The sequence below is a fragment of the Trifolium pratense genome, linkage group LG7 (genome assembly GCF_020283565.1).
Source record: "Trifolium pratense cultivar HEN17-A07 linkage group LG7, ARS_RC_1.1, whole genome shotgun sequence".
NCBI classification, from domain to species: domain Eukaryota; kingdom Viridiplantae; phylum Streptophyta; class Magnoliopsida; order Fabales; family Fabaceae; genus Trifolium; species Trifolium pratense.
The window spans coordinates 13,291,655-13,312,764 of record NC_060065.1 but is presented as its reverse complement, the minus strand read 5'-3'; the positions used below and the strand labels follow the sequence as shown (position 1 = coordinate 13,312,764).

The following is a 21,110-nucleotide window of genomic DNA, read 5'->3' as shown; positions in this document are numbered from 1 at the left end:
ACATGATAAGCTAATTTAACAACAATTGTCAATTAATACTTTTGTTTGTCATCATCAAAAAGGGGGAGATTGTTGGAACAAAATTGATTTAAAAATGTTAGCCCCTAAATCTATAAAGGTTTTGATGATAACAAAGTATTAATAAACAATTGGAAGGAATAAAAATTTATTTTAAGTGCGCAGATATAAGCATCAGATAAGCTCTGAGTGAAGCTCAAAGGATGTGAATTCAGAAGTTCACAAGCGCTCAGAAGATGTTGGACTTCAGAAGTTACAACCTTCAGATGATGAAGTCTTCAGAACTTCTTGAGTGACTAAAGCTTCATCAACCTCTGAAGATCTTTTTGAAAGCTGTGAAGATTCCCTTTGCAAGTCAACTCTTCTACCAATGAAGAAAAGGACCTTTCAAGCCTGATCAGTTCAGCTACTCTCGTTTTGTCTGTCCTCACTTGAGAACGTGGGTCTTCAGACTTGTTAGCTGAATAAGGAAAGTCTACTCTGCAGTAGTCAAAGTATCTGAAACTCTTACTCAGTTTAGATACAAACAAACTGCATCAAGACAGACTGCTTGAAGACAAAAGATTATCAACTCCAACGGTTCTTTTTGCAACGACTCTTTTCTGGTGGTATATATACTAGAAGGATCAGTTGCATTTAATATACAATTATTAAGGATTGAACGTGCGCTGAACAAACTCTGAATTCTGTGTATACAAGCTCTGAACCTCTTATCAAGTGTTTTTGCACTTTAGTCAAATACTCTGTACTCTTTGTATTTGCTCTCTTTAGGTTCTTCTAAGAGCATTTGTATATTTTCATATACTTTACTATTACTTGAGGAAACTTAAGCTTGTGTGCTTAAGTGTGAAGTCTTAAGCTTGTGTGCTTGAGCATTGTTGAGAAGTCTCTTGCTTGTGTGCTTGAGCAGGTGTAATCTTGTGTGATTATAGTGAAATCCCTTGGAAGTGCAAGGGGACTGGACTACTCTCATTTTGTGAGAGGAACCAGTATAAATTGCTTGTGTGATCTCTCTCTCTCTCTTAACTTGTTTTATTGTGTTATTTATCCGCTGCTGTTGTAGTTAAGTTAAGAACTTGAAAAAGTTTTAAACTTGACTAAAACACAATTCAACCCCCCCTTCTTGTGTTTTCACACCTTCAATTACAAATAAAGAAAGGCTTATTGGTCCATTATGAGTACTCACAGTTTGCTCTCTTCTATTGTACTACTTGAAGGTGTGAAAACACAAGAAGGGGGGGTTGAATTGTGTTTTAGTCAAGTTTAAAACTTTTTCAAGTTCTTAACTTAACTACAACAGCAGCGGATAAATAACACAATAAAACAAGTTAAGAGAGAGAGAGATCACACAAGCAATTTATACTGGTTCCTCTCACAAAACGAGAGTAGTCCAGTCCCCTTGCACTTCCAAGGGATTTCACTATAATCACACAAGATTACACCTGCTCAAGCACACAAGCAAGAGACTTCTCAACAATGCTCAAGCACACAAGCTTAAGACTTCACACTTAAGCACACAAGCTTAAGTTTCCTCAAGAAATAGTAAAGTATATGAAGATATACAAATGCTCTTAGAAGAACCTAAAGAGAGCAAATACAAAGAGTACAGAGTATTTGACTAAAGTGCAAAAACACTTGATAAGAGGTTCAGAGCTTGTATACACAGAATTCAGAGTTTGTTCAGCGCACGTTTAATCCTTAATAATTGTATATATGATGCAGCTGATCCTTCTAGTATATATACCACCAGAAAAGAGTCGTTGCAAAAAGAACCGTTGGAGTTGATAATCTTTTGTCTTCAAGCAGTCTGTCTTGATGCAGTTTGTTTGTATCTAAACTGAGTAAGAGTTTCAGATACTTTGACTACTGCAGAGTAGACTTTCCTTATTCAGCTAACAAGTCTGAAGACCCACGTTCTCAAGTGAGGACAGACAAAACAAGAGTAGCTGAACTGATCAGGCTTGAAAGGTCCTTTTCTTCATTGGTAGAAGAGTTGACTTGCAAAGGGAATCTTCACAGCTTTCAAAAGATCTTCAGAGGTTGATGAAGCTTTAGTCACTTAAGAAGTTCTGAAGACTTCATCATCTGAAGGTTGTAACTTCTGAAGTCCAACATCTTCTGAGCGCTTGTGAACTTCTGAATTCACATCCTCTGAGCTTCACTCAGAGCTTATCTGATGCTTATATCTGCGCACTTAAAATAAATTTTTAGTCCTTCCAATTGTTTATTAATACTTTGTTATCATCAAAACCTTTATAGATTTAGGGGCTAACATTTTTAAATCAATTTTGTTCCAACAATCTCCCCCTTTTTGATGATGACAAACATAAGTATTAATTGACAATTGTTGTTAAATTAACTTATCATGTTTCTCTTAGGTTTATGAGGTTTGCAAGCTCCCCCTAAGATTGATACTCCTTAAAGCCAAGGCTTTAAGTTTTATCCATGATATTTTAATTTAGTATAAGATTAAGATAATTTGAAATAGAACAAATTTCATATCTTTCTTCAGAGTGAGAGGTTTGCAAGCTCCCCCCTAAGTCTCATAAGGCTAAGTTAAAATTGCACTCTTAACTTATCCTTACTTATGAAATTTATTTCAGTTTCAACTAACTTAGTCTCCGCATTGAAATACGTAAAACAACTTAAAAGTAACAACTTATAACTTAACGGATAAAAGCGAGATAAAAGTGTGGTTTCAGTTTTTGAAACTTATCACTTATCAATTAATGCGTAACTACTCCCCCTTTTGTCATTATCAAAAAGTAAAAAAATTTATATAACCAAGACAGTCAAAGAAGAAGAGTGGTTGTTACAAAGGTGAATTAATTTCAAAAACAAAAAGCAACGCGCTCAAAGGTTTATAAAAGGTGAACGAGTTAACATGCCTTCTTCATGTAAAAACAAGAATAAACGAGTAAATCAAGAGAGATTAGGAAGAATGAGAAGGTTTAGTTCACGCATTGCAGAGTTTCGGAGAAAGAAAGAAGACGAACAACGCGAAAAAGATGAGAAAGATAAAGAAAACAACAAGAAACCACAAGATGCTGAGATAATAATCATCTCATCAGATTCTGAAGCTGAAGAGAATGAAGATGACGCTGACAATGTTGAGTTCTTGGCTGGCTATGTTCCAGAAGAAGAACAAGAAGAAGAAGAAGAAGAAGAAGAGCAAAACCCAGATCCCATAGAAATTTCATCAGAGGATGCTGAGGAGAAATCTGAGATTTCTTCTGAGTATTATCCATCTGATTAGGATTAGGTTGTCTTTTTCTTTTTCTTTTTACCAATGTACTCAACATTGTTAGATCATTAATAAAAAATTTCGTTTTAAAAACATCTTGTGTTCTTATGTTCTTATTTATCAAAGAAAATTAGCACAAACAAAACCGAAATAAGAAATTGTTCAGACAAAGTAAAGAAAATATGAATAACAAGTTCAAAAACAAAAACCAAAAAAAATAATCAAGCAAAACATAACCAAAACAACTTGAAGTATATAAACCAGACAAATAAAATTGTTCAGAAGATAACACGAAAAGAAAACAGCTTAAAAAAATGCATAGAATCCTAGGGTTTCTTAAGGAAAGCTAAGAGTTGGTCAAATTTGTCATTCAGCGATCCCACATTGGAAACTAGACCATCCACTTTGGATTCCAGGTTGAGGTGAGCTGTCCTTTGCCTTTCCAACCCTTCTTGTTGCTCCCTCAGAGCTTCTTGAAAGATCTGCAACTGATTAACCACCACAGGAGCTTGATCTTCAATCAAAGGTGCTTGTTCTTCAACCAAAGGTGTCTTGCCTTTATCAGAGGGTTCACCTTCCTCTGGATAATCGATCATCAGAACATCATCTTGATTCAGTACATCCAGTACATCCTCTTGATGTAGCTCATTTGCCAACTGGGCAACTCTAGCAGCAGCTTCTTCCAGACGTTCCTTCTCAGCCCTGTGAGCTTCAAGTAGGCATGGCAATAAAACCCATACCCGCGGGTACCCACCCAAACTATACCCGCTTTGACGGGGAATACCCGAGTTGACTGGGTTTGGGTTCGGGTTTGGGTTTTCCCCGATTTCAAAAGATGGGTTTGGGGCGGGTAATGGGTACATTGATACCCACCCCGAACCCGCCCCGCTTATACTAAAAATTAGATTTCACCTCTTTTAAATTAGAAACGCTTAAATAATCTCTTAAATTAGGTTCATATATTTATTTTTTATTTTAATTTGAGTATTAAACAAACCATTTTCTCTATTTTTTTTTTCTTTATTTAAAAAAATATTGTTGAGAAAAAATAATTTTGGACATTTAACTTTTTTTTAATAAAAAAATACTAAAATATAATCTAAATTCATGTGAAAAGAGGCGTAATGGGGATACCCGAAACCCGATGGGGATACCCGATCCCCGTTGGGTATGGGTTTGGGGTTATCATTTTTATCCCCGCTCGAATTTGGGATGGGTTTGGGGAAACCCGAACTTTATGGGTTTGGGTTTGGGGAGGGCAAAACCCGTCCCCACCCCGCCCCATTGCCATGCCTAGCTTCAAGACTCTGAAAAAGCTTGGAATCAATCCAGCAAACCTTGAAAGCAGATAAACGTTGTTCAGCAGCAGCAAGGGCTTCAAGCTTAGCACGCTCAGATTCTTCATGATTGAAAGACGTTAACCTCTTCAACTCAGCCCTAGCCAAACTGGCCTTCATGAAGCTTATAACATCCAGATCTCTACTTCCAACGACAGCCTTAATCTCTTCAGCAGCATCATCCAAAGCATTGCAAATCCTTGCCTTAATGCTTGACACTTCTAGGTCCACATCAGAAGGACATACTAAAAACCTGTCCTTTAACAGAGATAATCTAACCAAGTCATCATGAAACTGAGTGGATAGATTACTAAAAGGGTTAGATGATGAGGGTGAAGGATTGGGAATGGTATAGAGGTTTGGTGTTTCAGTAGCAGGGTTGTCAATGATAACAACTTCTGCCTCTGAAGGCTTGGGGGCACAAGTATGAGTGTGTGCAGGAGAAGTATGCGTAGTACTTGGATTAGGATTGGGTTCAGGAGTTGATTCAGATGAAGAGATGTCAGAGGTTGATTCAGGATAAATGTGTTCAGGGGATGGTTCAGGAGATTTATGTTCAGGGGTTGGTTCAGGAGATTTATGTGGAGAGAGTTGATGGGAGAGGTTTGTTCAGCAGTTGGAATATCTGGTTGAGGTTCAGATGGTGGAATGTCAGATGATTGTTTTTGTGGTTGAGGTTGAGGTAGAGGTGATTTTGGTTTAGGAGGTGAGCTAGATTTGTGGGTTTCATGAGTAAGAGGTTGATTATTGAGAGGGTCAGGGCTCAGATGTTTTTCTAGTTCAGAAAGAGGGTTATCAGAGGTTGGAAAAATTGTGGGTTCAGGAAGTATAGTCCTAAGTGGTTTTGTATAACCTATTCCAATTTCAGCTTCATTAAAGATGAACTGAGTAGATTTACCTTTAGGATCAGGGACACGTTTCTGATGCATCCTGGTACTCAGAGTTTCTTCATCAGACTCAGTTTCTGAATCAGACTGAGATTCAGAGGAGTCACTTTCTTCACTTTCTTCTTCATCATCAACAATAATAGGCTTCTTTGATGAAGTTGCAGCAGCTTTTCCAGTCAAAGCTTCATGTTTCCTCTTTGTTCTTTGCTCAGCAGCAGCTTCTTCTACCTTAACCTTCTTCTGAGCCAGAAGATCTGGTTTATCTTGTTCAGCTTTCCTCTTAGGTTTCCTCTTAGGATTATACATGTTTACAGGAGCTGGAGGGACCATACTCCTATCAACAGTATACCCTTCTTTCCTAAGAACTTCCAGATAATCTTGGATGATGTGCTCAGCATCCATTTCAGAGATTACTGGGTAACCATCTACATACAGATGATCTTCAAGACTGGCTGTAAACTCTTGTGGAGGTGGAACCACTTTTGATGAGATGAGACGCATCTTGGTGAGAAAACTAGCATTCAGAATCTCAGGAGTGAATTTCTTTTCAACAAGTTCTGGATGGAACTTCTTCAGATTCTCAACAACATGACCTTGATATAGAAGGTCTGAGAGTAATCTTGGATAAGCTATAGCTGTCTTTCTCTGAGATTTGCTTAAGAAGATTGCCTCACAGATCCTCTCAAAGAAGTATTCTCCCAGATTCACTTTCATTTCTTTCAGAAGAAAGTAGATCAGATGACGATGAGTCCAGGAAATTGTATCAGTACCACCAACTCTTGGACTGATAGCAGCTAGTATAATCTTGAATAGCACTCTGCAGACGTCACTCAAACCCTTGACTTTACCCTTCAGTTTCAAATCTGTACACATCAGAGCCAGAAGATCATCTCTGTACCTTGTGTCCTTCTCAAAAACATCCAACTCTATCCCAGAGTTATCCAAACCAAGCAACGCATTGAAATGAATAGGTGAGAAGGCTAGGTTCATACCACAGATGTTTGACCTAATCTGTTTTCCAGTGAATTCCAATAAACCCATTTCTTTCCTAGATTTACCTTTTAAACTAGGATTCCTCTCAATAGCCGCACGTTCTTCCTGTTTAGCTTCAGCCTTATCAAAAACCTTAGCTTTCATCCAGAATTTCTTCAAGAGATCTGGGTAAATAGGACCATTTAACATGCTGAAGTACTTATCCCATCCTTGAGCGGAGAAGTAATGTTTCACATCGAACCCATTTGCCTTTAAACTGTCAAAGTCGATCATCTTTTCAGAAAGAAATATGAGCTCAGATTCTGGAAACTCCATCTCGTTCCCAACGATCTGAAGATTTTTGAACATAAACGGTGGAATCTTTGTTGACGAAGAAGACGAAGCACCAGCCATTGTTGGAGATTAGGGTAGGGTTTGGAACTAATGAGAGAGAAAGAAGGTTTGTTGAAGGTTTAGAGAGAAAGTGAAAGTGTAGGTTGTGAGAGTGAGAAGTGTGCAAGTGTATTGTGTAAGTTTTATTTAAATGCACACAGTTAACACGAAAATAGCAAATTTGGGAAGTTACGCTAATTGACAGAAAGTTGAATACCAAAAATCATCATTAACCACCCACTACCTGACACACGTAGACCACGTGCAGAAATTTACTCGGTAACTGCTATTTTAATGGACAACTATTCAGCAGTGAATACTAAACGTTTTCCACTTAAAATAGTTCAGAGCCTCTGAGTTATTTAAAATTCTCTATCAGAGTTAAGTACTTCAGAGCTTGTGTTTCAGATGTTCTGAATCATAAGTTCTGATATACATAACCTCTTACACTTTAATTGCCAAAAAAAAAATTTTATTCAGAGATTGAAAACATGTTCAGATGTTTCTTTATAAAATCAAATCTTTCAACAGGTAAGGCTTTAGTAAATATGTCAGCCCATTGATTTTCAGTATCAACAAACTTAATATCTATAATGCCTCTCTGAACATAATCTCTGATAAAATGATGTTTAATTTCAATGTGTTTGGCTCTAGAGTGAAGGATAGGATTTTTAGATAAATGAATGGCTGCAGTATTATCACAATATAAAGGAATATTGTTACTGCTTACCTGATAATCTTCTAACTGATATTTTAACCAGACTAGTTGTGTACAACACTTAGCTGCTGAAATGTATTCTGCTTCTGCTGTAGACAAAGCTATAGTAGTTTGTCTCTTACTAGCCCAGGAGATAAGGTTTTCACCAACAAATTGACAATTGCCACTTGTGGATTTTCTTTCAATTTTATCTCCAGCATAGTCAGCATCACAGAATCCATTTAGCGCATAATCATTGGATTTCTTATAGAGAAGTCCAAGATTAGTTGTTCCTTTCAGATACCTAAAGATTCTCTTTACAGCAGTATGATGAGATTCTCTAGGATCTGACTGGAATCTTGCACATAAGCATACACTGAATAAAATATCTGGTCTAGAGGCTGTCAGATAGAGTAAGGAACCGATCATACCTCTGTAGACCTTTTGATCTACTTTTCCTTCATCATCTGACTTGCTCATGCATGTTGGTAGTTGAATGCATAGGAGTGTTCATTATCTTGCAGTCATCTAGGTTGAATTTCTTCAGAAGTTCCTTGGTATATTTTGATTGATGAACATAAGTTCCTTCCTTCTTCTGATTGATTTGAATTCCAAGAAAGAATTTCAATTCTCCCATCATGCTCATTTCAAATTCATCCTGCATTATCTTAGAAAAATTCTTGCACAAGGAAGCATTAGTTGAACCAAAGATAATATCATCAACATAAATTTGAATGATTAAAATGTCTTCTTTGGTTGTTTTTCTAAAGAGTGTGTAGTCAACCTTCCCTTTCTCAAAACCTTTTTCAAGAAGGAAATTACTGAATCTATCATACCAAGCTCTTAGAGCTTGTTTCAGACCATACAGTGATTTCTTCAATTTAAAAACATGTTCTGGGTTTGAGACATCTTCAAAACCAGGAGGTTGCTTAACATACACTTCTTCAGAAATAAAACCATTTAAGAAGGCACTCTTAACATCCATTTGATACAAAGTTATTCCATGATTAACAGCATAAGATAGAAGTAACCTGATTGCTTCAAGTCTAGCAACTGGTGCAAAGGTTTCAGTATAGTCAATCCCCTCTTGTTGACTATAACCTTGTGCAACCAATCTAGCCTTGTTTCTTACCACTTCACCTTGTTCATTCAACTTGTTTTTGAATACCCATTTTGTTCCAATAATGTTCTTGTGTGAAGGTTTGGGCACTAGAGTCCATACATCATTCCTTTGAAATTGATTCAGCTCTTCTTGCATTGCTACAATCCAAGCATCATCTTTCAGAGCTTCATCAATCTTTGAAGGTTCCATCATTGAGATAAGACCAACTAAAGATTCCTCATTTCTCAGTTGAGATCTTGTCTTCCTTGGACTATCCTTGTTGCCTAAGATCAGTTCCTCTGGATGTGATGATTTGTATTTGAAGGTATTTCTTGGGGGCTCATCATCTTCAGACTCATCAACATCAGGTTCAGCAGTTGCTTCAGTTCTTTGTTGTTCAGAGTCTGTAGGAACTGTTATGTTCAGAGGTTCTTCAGAGAATGGATGTTCTGAGTAGTTTGGAATATCTGAATATTGATCCTCTGATACCTGAAATCTAGACAAACCTTCCACAAGCTCTGACACTTGGTCAGGCTCTTTGTCATCAAATTTGACATGCATAGTTTCTTCCACAGTGTGTGTTTCAGAAATATACAGTCTGTATGCTTTTGAGCGTTCAGAATATCCTATAAAGATACCCTTATAACCTCTAGCATCAAATTTCTTTAGATGGACTTTGTTGTTTAAGATATAACATGTACATCCAAACTGATGAAAATAAGAAATGTCAGGTTTTCTTCCTTTGAACAATTCATAAGCAGTTTTGTTCAATTTAGATCTGATATAGATTCTATTTTGAACATAACATGCTGTGTTTACAGCTTCTGCCCATAAAAATTTTGCTACATTAGTTTCATGCATCATGGTTCTGGCCATTTCTTGCAGAGTTCTATTCTTCCTTTCTACAACCCCATTTTGTTGAGGAGTTCTAGGAGAAGAGAATTCATGCAGGATGCCATATTTTTCACAAAAGTTTTCAAAAGGTTCATTTTCAAATTCTCCACCATGATCACTTCTAACTTTTAAAATAGTGTAGCCTTTTTCATTTTGAATTTGTTTGCAGAAGATGCTAAACTCATCATAAGCTTCATCTTTTGTTCTTAAGAATTTTACCCAAGTCCATCTACTGTAATCATCAACAATTACTAATCCATACTTCTTTCCATTGATAGAGGCAGTGTGAACTGGCCCAAAAAGATCAATGTGAAGAAGTTCCAATGGTCTTGAGGTAGAAACAATGTTTTTAGGTTTAAAAGAAGATTTTGTAATTTTTCCTTTTTGACAAGAACCACAAAGTGTGTTTGAGTGATATTTGATTTTTGGTAAACCTCTGACAAGGTCAAGCTTACTAAGCTTAGAGATTAACCTCCAGTTAGCATGGCCTAACCTCTTATGCCAGATCCATTTTTCTTCACTCAAGGTCAAAAGACACATCACTTTTTGTTCATTCAAATCAGAAAGATTAATTTTATAAACATTGTTCTTTCTCAGACCTTTGAATATAATGGAGTTATCAGATTGTTTAGATACAGTACATGATTCCTTATTAAAGACAACTACATAACCATTGTCGCAAAATTGACTTATGCTCAATAAGTTATGTTTGAGTCCATCTACTAACCAAACATCATTAATAGATAGGGAAGAATTACCTACTGTACCTGTACCTATTATCTTTCCTTTTTGATTACCTCCAAAGCCAACAGAACCTCCTTCTTTCATAGTCAGCTTAGAAAATAGTTGTTTGTCACCAGTCATATGCCTTGAACATCCACTATCCAGATACCATGAATGATTCATGATACTTCTTTGAGTGGCAGGCTGTATGATAAACAACTTTAATCATTGCGATAGAACTCTTCATCATAGTTAATGATAAAGTCATCCCAGTATTCTTCCTCTTCATTTTTCAAGTTCTGATTGTTAACTTGAGAACTTGTCAGCCATTTGTCTAGGACATAAGCCCTTCTTCCTTTGCATAGGACTCGTTTCCATACTCTAGGTAGGACATATCCTTTCCTAGTTGGTAAATCTGAATGATACATTATTTCAGCTTTTGGTACCCATCTTCTGGGTCCACGCTTGTTAGTCCATACATGCTTACTATGTTGTCTAGTGTTAGAGAAAGATCTTGGTTTGGAATAATGACCTTTTTGAAACCTTTTCTTTTGAAATCTGTTATTATTCCAGGATTTGGATTGTTTATGATTCCAGGGTTTGTATTTATCATCAATCCCATGTTCTGATTGATTATATCTACTGACTCTAGAATCATAAATAATCTGAGTCCTGTACTTCATCTGAGATTTAGAATTTTTTCTTTTAAAAACTTCTGATCTTTTAGATTGACTAACTTCAGGTACTGAAGTTCCTTTGGATCCAGAATTTGAAGTCTCAGATGTTGAAGCTTTCAGAACTTCTGAACTGATGTTCTCAGATTCTGAACAACTTCTATCTTCTGAACTTTTCTTTCCAGATCCTGAGGAACTGGGTTCCTCTGAGCTGTCAGCTTCTAAATCACTCAGATCATCATTGTCATTTTCAACAATACCAGGATTCTTTCCCTCTTCACTTGATGGGACAACATAATAAACCCAAGATTTTCCAACCTTTTTGGCAAAGGTCTTCAGCTTTGAATATGTTCTACCATATTCATAGCCAAGTCCTTCTCCTCTATGTCTCAAAACATTATAAATTCTATTAGCAGCTTTGCTCTTCCCAAGGTTGAGATGCACAAACTGTTGAAGAGCTATTTCCTGCTCATCAATAGGTTTGTGACAAACAGCACAACCCTTTTCAAAGTCATTTACTCTATTCAGAGTTTCTTGATATAGACCTTGAAAATGTTCTGCTTGTTCAGTCAGAGTGTTAAGCTTTTCCTGTAAAACTTTTTGTTTACTTAACACTCTGAGATGTTTCTCAATGACCTTGTTAAGTGCAGTTATAAGTTGAGATTTAGAGCAGTCAGAAAATACCTCATCAGTTACTTCTGAATCTGATTCTGATTCATCGTCTGAGTCTGCATCTGAGTCAGTTGAAGCCATCAGGGCTAGATTTGCCTCTTCTTCTTCCTCAACTTCTTCCTCAGATGATAGCTCTTCAAAAGTAGCCATCAGACTCTTTTTCAATTTGCTCTTGAATTGTTGTTTCTTTGAGCTGTATCTTTTGCTTTTGTCTTTAGCAGACATTTCTGGACAATCAGCAATAAAGTGTCCTGGCTTCTTACAGTTGAAGCAGTTCTTCTGATCATCCTTTTTGCTGACAAAATTTCTGGAGCTGTTACCTCTGAAATTTCTTTTGTTAAATCTGTTCCATTGCTGAAACTTGGTGAATAAAGCAAACTCATCTTCACCCATTTCCTCCTCTTGACCATCTACAGAAGATTCCTCTTCAATGTCAAGAAGCTGAGTCTTAAGAGCTTTAGAAGGAGTCCTAGTTGACTGTAAAGCCACAGACTTGGACTTCTTCTTAGCTTCTGAATCAGCATTCAGAACCATCTCATGGCTTCTGAGATTGCTTATCAGAGCCTCAAGACTCAGAGTCTTGAGATTTTGAGCTTCCTCTATTGCAGTGACCTTAGGTCTCCAAGCAATAGGAAGACTTCTCAGAATCTTCTGAACATGGTCATAGGTGGAATAACTTCTCTTAAGAGCTTTAAGACCAGATACAAGGATTTGAAACCTTGTAAACATAGTCTCAATGTTTTCATCTTGTTGCATAGTGAATAGTTCATATTGCCTTATCAAGAGACTAGCTTTAGCCTCTTAAACCTTTTCATTACCATCATAGGTAGCACACATAGAATCAAAGATAGATTTAGCAGTAGACTTGTTCTCTATTCTGACATAATCTTCATGTCTAATAGCACCAACAACAATGTCCTTTACTCTATGATGCTTAGTGTAGGTTTTTAAGTTAGCTGGTGTGAGTAACTTTCTATGCTCAATGGACAATCTTCCATGTTCATTTAAGTTTTCAAAAGTTACTCCCAGCTCAACCAAATCCCACAACTCATGATCAATAGCAGTAATATTGCTATACAGTCTTTCCTTCCACCACTCAAATAAAGATGCATCACCATTGAATATAGGGGCTTTTCTATTGCCACTATGTTCATGTGATTCATTACTTAAGTAGTCAAAACCAAAAGCATTTCTAGGACCACCACCAGCACCACTGGCCTCACCGGCTTCACCGGTTGTTCTAGTACTACTGTCGTCTCCTCCAGACATAGTGTTCTCACAATATCTTTACTGTCTCACTGTTAAGTGAAAGTAACAGACCAGAGCTCTAGATACCAATTGAAGGTGTGAAAACACAAGAAGGGGGGGGGGTTGAATTGTGTTTTAGTCAAGTTTAAAACTTTTTCAAGTTCCTAACTTAACTACAACAGCAGCGGATAAATAACACAATAAAACAAGTTAAGAGAGAGAGAGAGAGATCACACAAGCAATTTATACTGGTTCCTCTCACAAAACGAGAGTAGTCCAGTCCCCTTGCACTTCCAAGGGATTTCACTATAATCACACAAGATTACACCTGCTCAAGCACACAAGCAAGAGACTTCTCAACAATGCTCAAGCACACAAGCTTAAGACTTCACACTTAAGCACACAAGCTTAAGTTTCCTCAAGAAATAGTAAAGTATATGAAGATATACAAATGCTCTTAGAAGAACCTAAAGAGAGCAAATACAAAGAGTACAGAGTATTTGACTAAAGTGCAAAAACACTTGATAAGAGGTTCAGAGCTTGTATACACAGAATTCAGAGTTTGTTCAGCGCACGTTCAATCCTTAATAATTGTATATATGATGCAGCTGATCCTTCTAGTATATATACCACCAGAAAAGAGTCGTTGCAAAAAGAACCGTTGGAGTTGATAATCTTTTGTCTTCAAGCAGTCTGTCTTGATGCAGTTTGTTTGTATCTAAACTGAGTAAGAGTTTCAGATACTTTGACTATTGCAGAGTAGACTTTCCTTATTCAGCTAACAAGTCTGAAGACCCACGTTCTCAAGTGAGGACAGACAAAACAAGAGTAGCTGAACTGATCAGGCTTGAAAGGTCCTTTTCTTCATTGGTAGAAGAGTTGACTTGCAAAGGGAATCTTCACAGCTTTCAAAAGATCTTCAGAGGTTGATGAAGCTTTCGTCACTTAAGAAGTTCTGAAGACTTCATCATCTGAAGGTTGTAACTTCTGAAGTCCAACATCTTCTGAGCGCTTGTGAACTTCTGAATTCACATCCTCTGAGCTTCACTCAGAGCTTATCTGATGCTTATATCTGCGCACTTAAAATAAATTTTTAGTCCTTCCAATTGTTTATTAATACTTTGTTATCATCAAAACCTTTATAGATTTAGGGGCTAACATTTTTAAATCAATTTTGTTCCAACACTACTTCAATAGAGTGCCTTATAGGAGTCACTTGAAAAAATCAAATCAGGTATGAAATTTGAATCATCTATAAAAAATTTCAGCAGAAGTATCCACTTCTTCCTGCTATCCAATCTGGAAGTGACACAAGACCTATGTATTTTTCAATGGATGTGTTTTTTTCACTTCTTTTTTTGTCTATATATTAATGTTCTGCCTGATGTTTTTTGCAATGTTCGGTTATACTAGACCTCAAATCTGTTGTGTTTCTATTCATTGTAGCTTTGCCAAATTGAGTCTGGACAGAGGTACTCTAAAAGATTGAATGAAGAGCAAGTAACCAATCTTCTAAGGGCTACCTGCCAGTGTCCTCATCAGAGAGAACAAGATATTAAAAATGTATGATGTATAATATATTGATGGTTTTTTTATCAAAGTTATGTTTTTATTGAGGTTGTGGTTGTGTGCATGCTTTTTTCCCCTTCATAATTGTCATATCATTTCTTGGTAGATCGTAAAGCAGCACCGCTTCAACTCATACAAGGTTGTGAAGGAGTTTAGAATCAATGTAAGAGAGGATCTTGCTCTGGTTGATGCCCGTGTTTTGACACCCCCAACGGTATATGCGTAGTTCATGCTTAATAAAGTTTTGAAATTATCATGATGTGCGATATTTAATTTTATCTTTTGACTGCAGCTCAAATATCATGGAACTGGTGGAGAATCAAAACTTGCCCTCGGATGGGTCAGTGGAATATGATTTCTAATGTAAAATGATGAATCTATTTTTTTCTTTTATTTATACTCGTGTTCTTGGAAATGTGTATTAGATCTTATGTAAACATGTTACAATCTCAACTAATATTTTTCAATATCATGTATTAGATTCTGTTCCTATGACAATGGTTAGATTGTTGACCGAACTATTAGTCCATTTTATGCTTTCAATGATAGATAGTTTTCTTTCCCCTTCTAATGGATAGATTTTTATGATTAGTGTAAACCTCTTATTTATGTTTTCAATATCATGTATAAGATTCTGTTCTTATGACAATGGTTAGATTGTTGACCACACTATTAGTCCAATTTATGCTTTCAATGATAGATAGTTTTCTTTCCCCTGCTAATGGTTAGATTTCTGAGTAGTGTAAACCTCTTATTTTGTAGAAAATGATTGATGGTGGCAAGGTTCAATTTTGGGGTTGCCTTTGCTTTGCAAGAATGGACCCAACTCTGTTTTGCCAAGTGTTGGTTACTATGTGTCAAGCCAAGGGACTGGTATGATGTATGTTTGAACCATAATATTTCCTCACAGACATTAACCAACACCTTATTCGCTGATTATTTATCTTGGAGCTATTCCCGGTCATTATGTCTATGTCAAGTTGAAGGATGGTTGTCCGATACCTCCAACGTGTATTCAATGGAAGCAACATTGTTCACAAGAAGCTATTGTTTGGGAGTCATATTTTGCTGTTCAACAAGCCACATTTAGTAAACTAATGAAGGAACAAATGGTCCACAACAAAAAGGATGTCCGTGTTGGTTCCAATTCTTGTGATCCAATTGACCTTTAATATTTTTTTGTTGTTTTCTGATATGAATATGTACTTACTTTACTTTGTTTTAATTGCGACATGAGACTATTTCAATTGCGATGTAAATGATGTCCCCTTGATTAATTTCCGCATGTTCATGACTAACTTCCTCGGCTAATAGCATCCATGATTGGTATATAAATGATACTCCCCCTAAGGAATTTGCATATGCTTATGACTAACTACCTCGGCTCATAGCAACCATGATTGGTATACAAATCATGTTCCGCCGAACCCGTGCAACGCACGGGCGGCCGTCTAGTTTTTTAAAAAACTAGTAACCGACCCGTGCGATGCACGGGTTTGGAAGAACGTCATATATATAACAATCATGGTTGTTGTCAATCATGGATGCTATGAGCCAAATGAAGTTAGTCATAAGCATACAAAAATTAATCAAATTGGTTCATTTGGCTGAACGTCAAATTTATTTCAATCATGAATGCTGTCAATCAAGTGAGTGAAGCATATATCATTACAAATATAGGATGTTTTAAATTAAGAAGAATTTTGTGAAGGACATGATAGCAAGTCCCAAAATAGAATTCATCCTTCCTGTATTCTTCAATATAGGAGACTTTTCTAGGTCAATCTCATTATATCCAAATTCAATTTACAAAAACAACCACATAAATTATCATTATCATTACAATATGAAGGGAAAAAAAAAGTTTCAATGCACAATAAGGATGCAAGAGTACATTATTTCTCTCTTCCTCTAAACAATAATTCAAAAATAATCACAGCTCCTTTTTTCCATTAATTTGGTTGATAACTTCAAGCTCCAAGTCCCTCTTTAGGCAATCATGTCGCATATAGATCTAAGGCCCCAAACCAAATTGATAGTCTTCTATCATATCCTACAATCTAAAATTCCCTGCACAAAATTTGGAAATTCATCATATCTGAGATAAAAAGATAACTATATTGAATGTTACCAGCATGATTTATCATTGGTTTCAACTCCACAACCAAGTGCAACAATGTAAACATAGCTATATTGAATCTTTTTATTCGATTAGAGTCTAGAGACCTAATGTGTGAATGGTATACTGGACACAACCTTCCCGGCTGCCACAGTCAACTAATATTATGACAGAAAACAAAGTATAAGTGCGACGGTACTGTTGTATGGCTTACCCTACTGTGTAAGTGCAAGAATATGATTCTAAACTATGGTTGCACTCCCAGTTGTGGCGGCAAAATACCGACAAATGCATGTGATGCTGCTGCAATTGTAATTGCGGACTGTAATTTAGAACTATTAATAATCATCACTGCTTTTATTAGAGGAGTAAATTAGCATTGATACTCAATAGTTCGGACAACTTAGTCCCTTAAATTTATCTTCAGCATCGAACTATGAATAATCATCACCGCTGTAATTTAGAACTATGAATAATCATCATCACTGCTTTTTTACAATGGACTAATGTTCTTGTCTGCTGATCATAAAAAGTTGGAGTCCAATGCATAATATATACACCATGGAGAAACACCTCTAAATAAGCAAACTTAATAAGCTAACATTTTTGCTTTCTAAAATGAAGTAATTTTGTCATACCTGAATAAATAAGCTAAGAAATTATCAGTTATCACTAATTCTTTCACTAATTGCATACAAATGATGGTTTAGAAAAGCACAAATAGTAAGACCATAAAGCCATCAATTTTTCATATCGAGACATTTACTCAAACACCTTGAGTGCTCACTTTCACAATCAAAGAGAGTTTTCAAACACAATCAAAGCTATGTACCTCACCAATTGTCACTAAAGTAAGGAATTCAAAGGCTCACAATAATTCTTTATATCTAAATCAAACTAAAAGTAATTAAAAGTATCTATTTATATGGTGATAGAGGCATCACAAAAACACTATCCACAAACCCAAACAAACTTGACAGCATACACAATACAATTCATTCTAATCATATTTTTATGTGTATATGTTTTGAATAAAAAATTGAAACTACACAAATATTTAAACAATGAGTTCAGAAAAATAGTAATAAAAAAAATATTTTTCATATTACATAGAGAGGTCAAGGAAAATAAATGCAATTGTTTTTGGATAGGGTTTAGAGCACAAAATCTGCATAAGATTGTTGTAAAAATTTCACTAATAATTGTACTGTATGAGTGAGGGAGTCAAAAAATACCTATACCTATAATTATACATTTGTACTATGAAATGAAGCCATGATATATTCTTAAAGCTTAGTTTCAACTTTCAACTTAGTACAAGCAGAATACTAAAATAAGTCTGCATTCTCTTGAATACATCACAAGAAACACAGTTAAAGCATATAATAGTACCTCTTCCTCATAACTACTTTCATCATTCTTAAATTTCTTCAACTCAGCTTCCTTCTTTTGATGAACCTCTTCTAGCTTTTGCTTTTTTGCACTCACTGCCTGTACTTCTTCCTCAGCCTGCCTCTTGCCTATATCAAAGTCACAAAATCCAGTTGAAATATACAACATAAAAAATTCTAATTTTCATAAAATCAGCTGCACCAATCAACAACACCCTACCTAAAATTAACATCAACATATAATACACGTGCCACTTAAAGATGATGTTGGAAATTATAATTTTACACTTAGGAAAAAGGATTATCAAGAAAATCAACAGAAATAGTCTTTTATTTTCATCACAAAAAACATAATATGCTGCATGAAACAGCACTCTGGCCCTCTAAACCACCACACACGTGCGCACAGAAAGGAAAAAGTTTTAATACAAAGACGGATCATAAAAAGCAGAAATTTGAAGTAAAAATGTGAAGGAGGGCACAGTAACAACACCTGCACTTCCTAACCCAGATTTTGATTGTAAAATTGCTTGTCGATAAACTGATGTATCCAAAGGCAAATTCTTTGGACCAGCGCCAATGTTAACATCTCCTTTGATGTCCTGGAAAATTAATTTATCAACTTTCTTATCATAGTAGTGGTGAAAATAGAGAAAGAATTCAAAATTATAGTTAAGAAAAACATGTGCAATATCTAAGTTAGGATATGGTTGAAGTAGTTACATTGGTTAAAGTAGACCGTGCTTGCAGTTACTGCAATGCATTGGACATATTCCCTGAATTACCATGAACCAGCTGACTGAAACGGAAAATAACCCTAATTATTAGCAATTCGATCCATAGATCAACTTAATAGTGATACTTTCTCGCACACGGTAACTACAATCTATAAAACTAAGCAAAGTTAGTTACCCTTAATGACTTGTTGCTGATTTGAGAAGAGCCATCCTATTCGCATCGATAAGATTTGGAGATGCTTCTGAATCCATTGAATGAGGGTGTTTCATTCGCTCTTCATACATTTTCATAGCCAACACACTTGCTGGTGGCTGCCCCAACATACCTTCAGAGTTAATGGCATTTAAGGAACCACCCAGTCCACTCAGTGCAGGATGATTAGGATCTCTTCTCTGTAACTGGACATTGCGTTGTTGCATTAGTTGCATTTGCTGCATTTGAAGTTGTTCTTTTGCCTTCGTTTGCTGGGTCTATCAACATGCAAATACATGCATAAGATCAAGTTTGCTACCAACCAATATATAGAACTAAAAGCAGCTCAGTGCACCAGGTTCCCACCAAGGGGGGTCCTCGAGAGGATAGATACACGTAGCCATACCCTAACAAAAATAAAATATATGTGTTACATAATAAGCTCACCTCAATGTAAGCGGCAGCAGCCTCAGAATGTTTCTCATTTGTTCTCGAGATGAATATATCCCAAAAGACAGACCACCACTCGAAAAGAAATCCTCCAGGTGCATCAATTGCTATCAAAAACAAAACTTACAAACTCAGTATATACTCAGTTGCGCCACTGCTTTCATCATATCATATAATTTAAACTTTTGAGCTATGATTTCAAATAAAAAAACGTTAAATAGAAATACGTGCAAGCTTAGAAGATAAATTAAATCAATTCTCTGCATCTTTACCTAAAAAAAACTCTCCTAATTCTTGACAAACACATGTTAACCTAATTCTTGATAACACATTAACACAACATAGTAAAGAATGATCAACAATCTTAATTCTTAGTTTCTTACCTACTGGATCCGTCGAAACTTTTGTTTCTTAGTTTCTTACCTACTGGCGTTCAACTTTCTTTTCAGAAAATAATCATGAATATAAACATCAAGCCTGAAGCATAACAGACAAACAGATGAACATCAACATAACATGATCCTCAAGACCAAAATCAAATAAACCAGAAACAAACACAAAAAAGAAAACAAATTCTAGAGTGTAAAAAATGCCAAGCATTTAGCATGTCCACATACATTTTATCAGCTTCCCAATTACTTTGAGCTTGACCCAAAGTTGGCTTCATATTGACAAACCCAAATTCCTAACAGCTTGTGGTATTCTCTGCAAAGAAAAAAAAAACTTAGTTTTAGAACCCTTTATCAAACATGAAAATCAACCATACTTTTAAATTTGTCATTGTTCTGTCAATCAAACTTATTAAATTTGTCATCATTCATAATCAAGAAGATAATGAAATGATAAAACTTCTATTGTTTATAACTTAAGTAGAATGTATATTTAATCTAAACAACTATAACTCAAATTGATGGGATGAGGCTTCTATTTCTTTGCAAGAAGATGATGAACAAATCAGCAAGAAGGATACATGAAAAATAGAAGAAAACCCAGCAAAGAAACAGAAAAACATAAACCAAACCTAAAATTGAGAACCCAAAAATTGAAACTGAGCTGCCTCTTTCATAGAGCCTGCAAAAAACAACACAGAAAACCAGTTAGAGAGATTAATATTCACAAATTGAGAAAGATGAAATCTAGAAGATGAATTTCGAGATACATCACCATCCACCATAACCACCACATTTCACCACCACCTCAAATCTTCAATCATCCTAACCAACAAAAAAAAAAACAACAGAAAAAAAAAAAGCAAATAAATGTATAGAAAGAAATATCGAACCAGAGGAAAGAAGGAGAAAGAAGCTCTGTCACCGCCGTCGTCAAACACCGCCGTGTTACCGCGAAACACCACCGGAACTCTCTATATCGGTCGGAACTCTCTGTCACCCGCCGGCAAATCTCTCACTCGGCCACTCCCTCATAGGTGGTGGTGGTGGTGGTGGTGGTTGCGATTGTGAAGGACAAGGACGAGATGGAGGGTGAGAGAAAGAGTTTGACAACCTTGAGGGTATAGCATTGGGGAATTGGTGGGATTCTTTCTTAACAGAGAGATGAAATCTGTGGGCTGAACCAAATCTGTGTTCTGATTCACTTGGTTTACTTGCTGTCATTTTGTGTTTAGTGGAGCTTTTCAATTGGTGCAAGGAAAGGCCCAATAGGATTGATGCAGGCTGAATCATTGCAATCATATAGAAGTTTCTAGTTGCCACCATGTGGTTTTCTAAGCATATAATAAGTGTCAATTAACTATTGGATAGAATATTAGGGTTACCAAAGGACAAGCAAAT

General features: G+C 36.1%; 1 protein-coding gene and 1 long non-coding RNA gene across 6 annotated transcripts; one reads left to right on the top strand and one right to left on the bottom strand.

The window, feature by feature from the left end:
- Positions 1–14,052: 14,052 nt before the first annotated feature.
- On the top strand, positions 14,053–15,738 carry LOC123897096 (protein argonaute MEL1-like). Of its 2 annotated transcripts, none has more exons than XR_006804799.1 (5): positions 14,053–14,198; positions 14,308–14,424; positions 14,537–14,644; positions 14,723–14,793; positions 15,193–15,738. XR_006804799.1 is itself a non-coding variant. In XM_045947592.1 (5 exons), exons 1-5 carry the CDS (start codon positions 14,181–14,183, stop codon positions 15,307–15,309), a joined length of 408 nt encoding a protein of 135 aa, XP_045803548.1. In that variant the 5' UTR covers positions 14,053–14,180; the 3' UTR covers positions 15,310–15,737. The 2 variants fall into 2 exon arrangements, 1 of the variants encoding a protein (XP_045803548.1); XM_045947592.1 differs by having other exon boundaries at positions 14,723–14,770; positions 15,193–15,737.
- Positions 15,739–16,157: 419 nt separating this feature from the next.
- LOC123897095 lies at positions 16,158–20,902 on the bottom strand. 4 transcript variants are annotated; one of them, XR_006804795.1, is made up of 10 exons: positions 20,485–20,902; positions 20,342–20,391; positions 19,938–20,025; positions 19,704–19,797; positions 19,318–19,427; positions 18,853–19,148; positions 18,664–18,739; positions 18,434–18,542; positions 17,942–18,069; positions 16,158–16,500 (listed from the first exon to the last, which is right to left on the bottom strand). It is a non-coding gene; the product is annotated as an uncharacterized LOC123897095 (long non-coding RNA). The 4 variants fall into 4 exon arrangements; XR_006804797.1 differs by having other exon boundaries at positions 19,744–19,797; XR_006804796.1 differs by having other exon boundaries at positions 20,603–20,843.
- Positions 20,903–21,110: the final 208 nt, after the last annotated feature.

Bases quoted from the DNA above. Each gene is read 5' to 3' on its own strand.
- LOC123897096 (XM_045947592.1), top strand. The intron at 14,425-14,536 runs GTATGATGTATA...ATTTCTTGGTAG, and splicing joins GAGAACAAGATATTAAAAAT to ATCGTAAAGCAGCACCGCTT. The intron at 14,771-15,192 runs GTCAGTGGAATA...CTTATTTTGTAG, and splicing joins CAAAACTTGCCCTCGGATGG to AAAATGATTGATGGTGGCAA.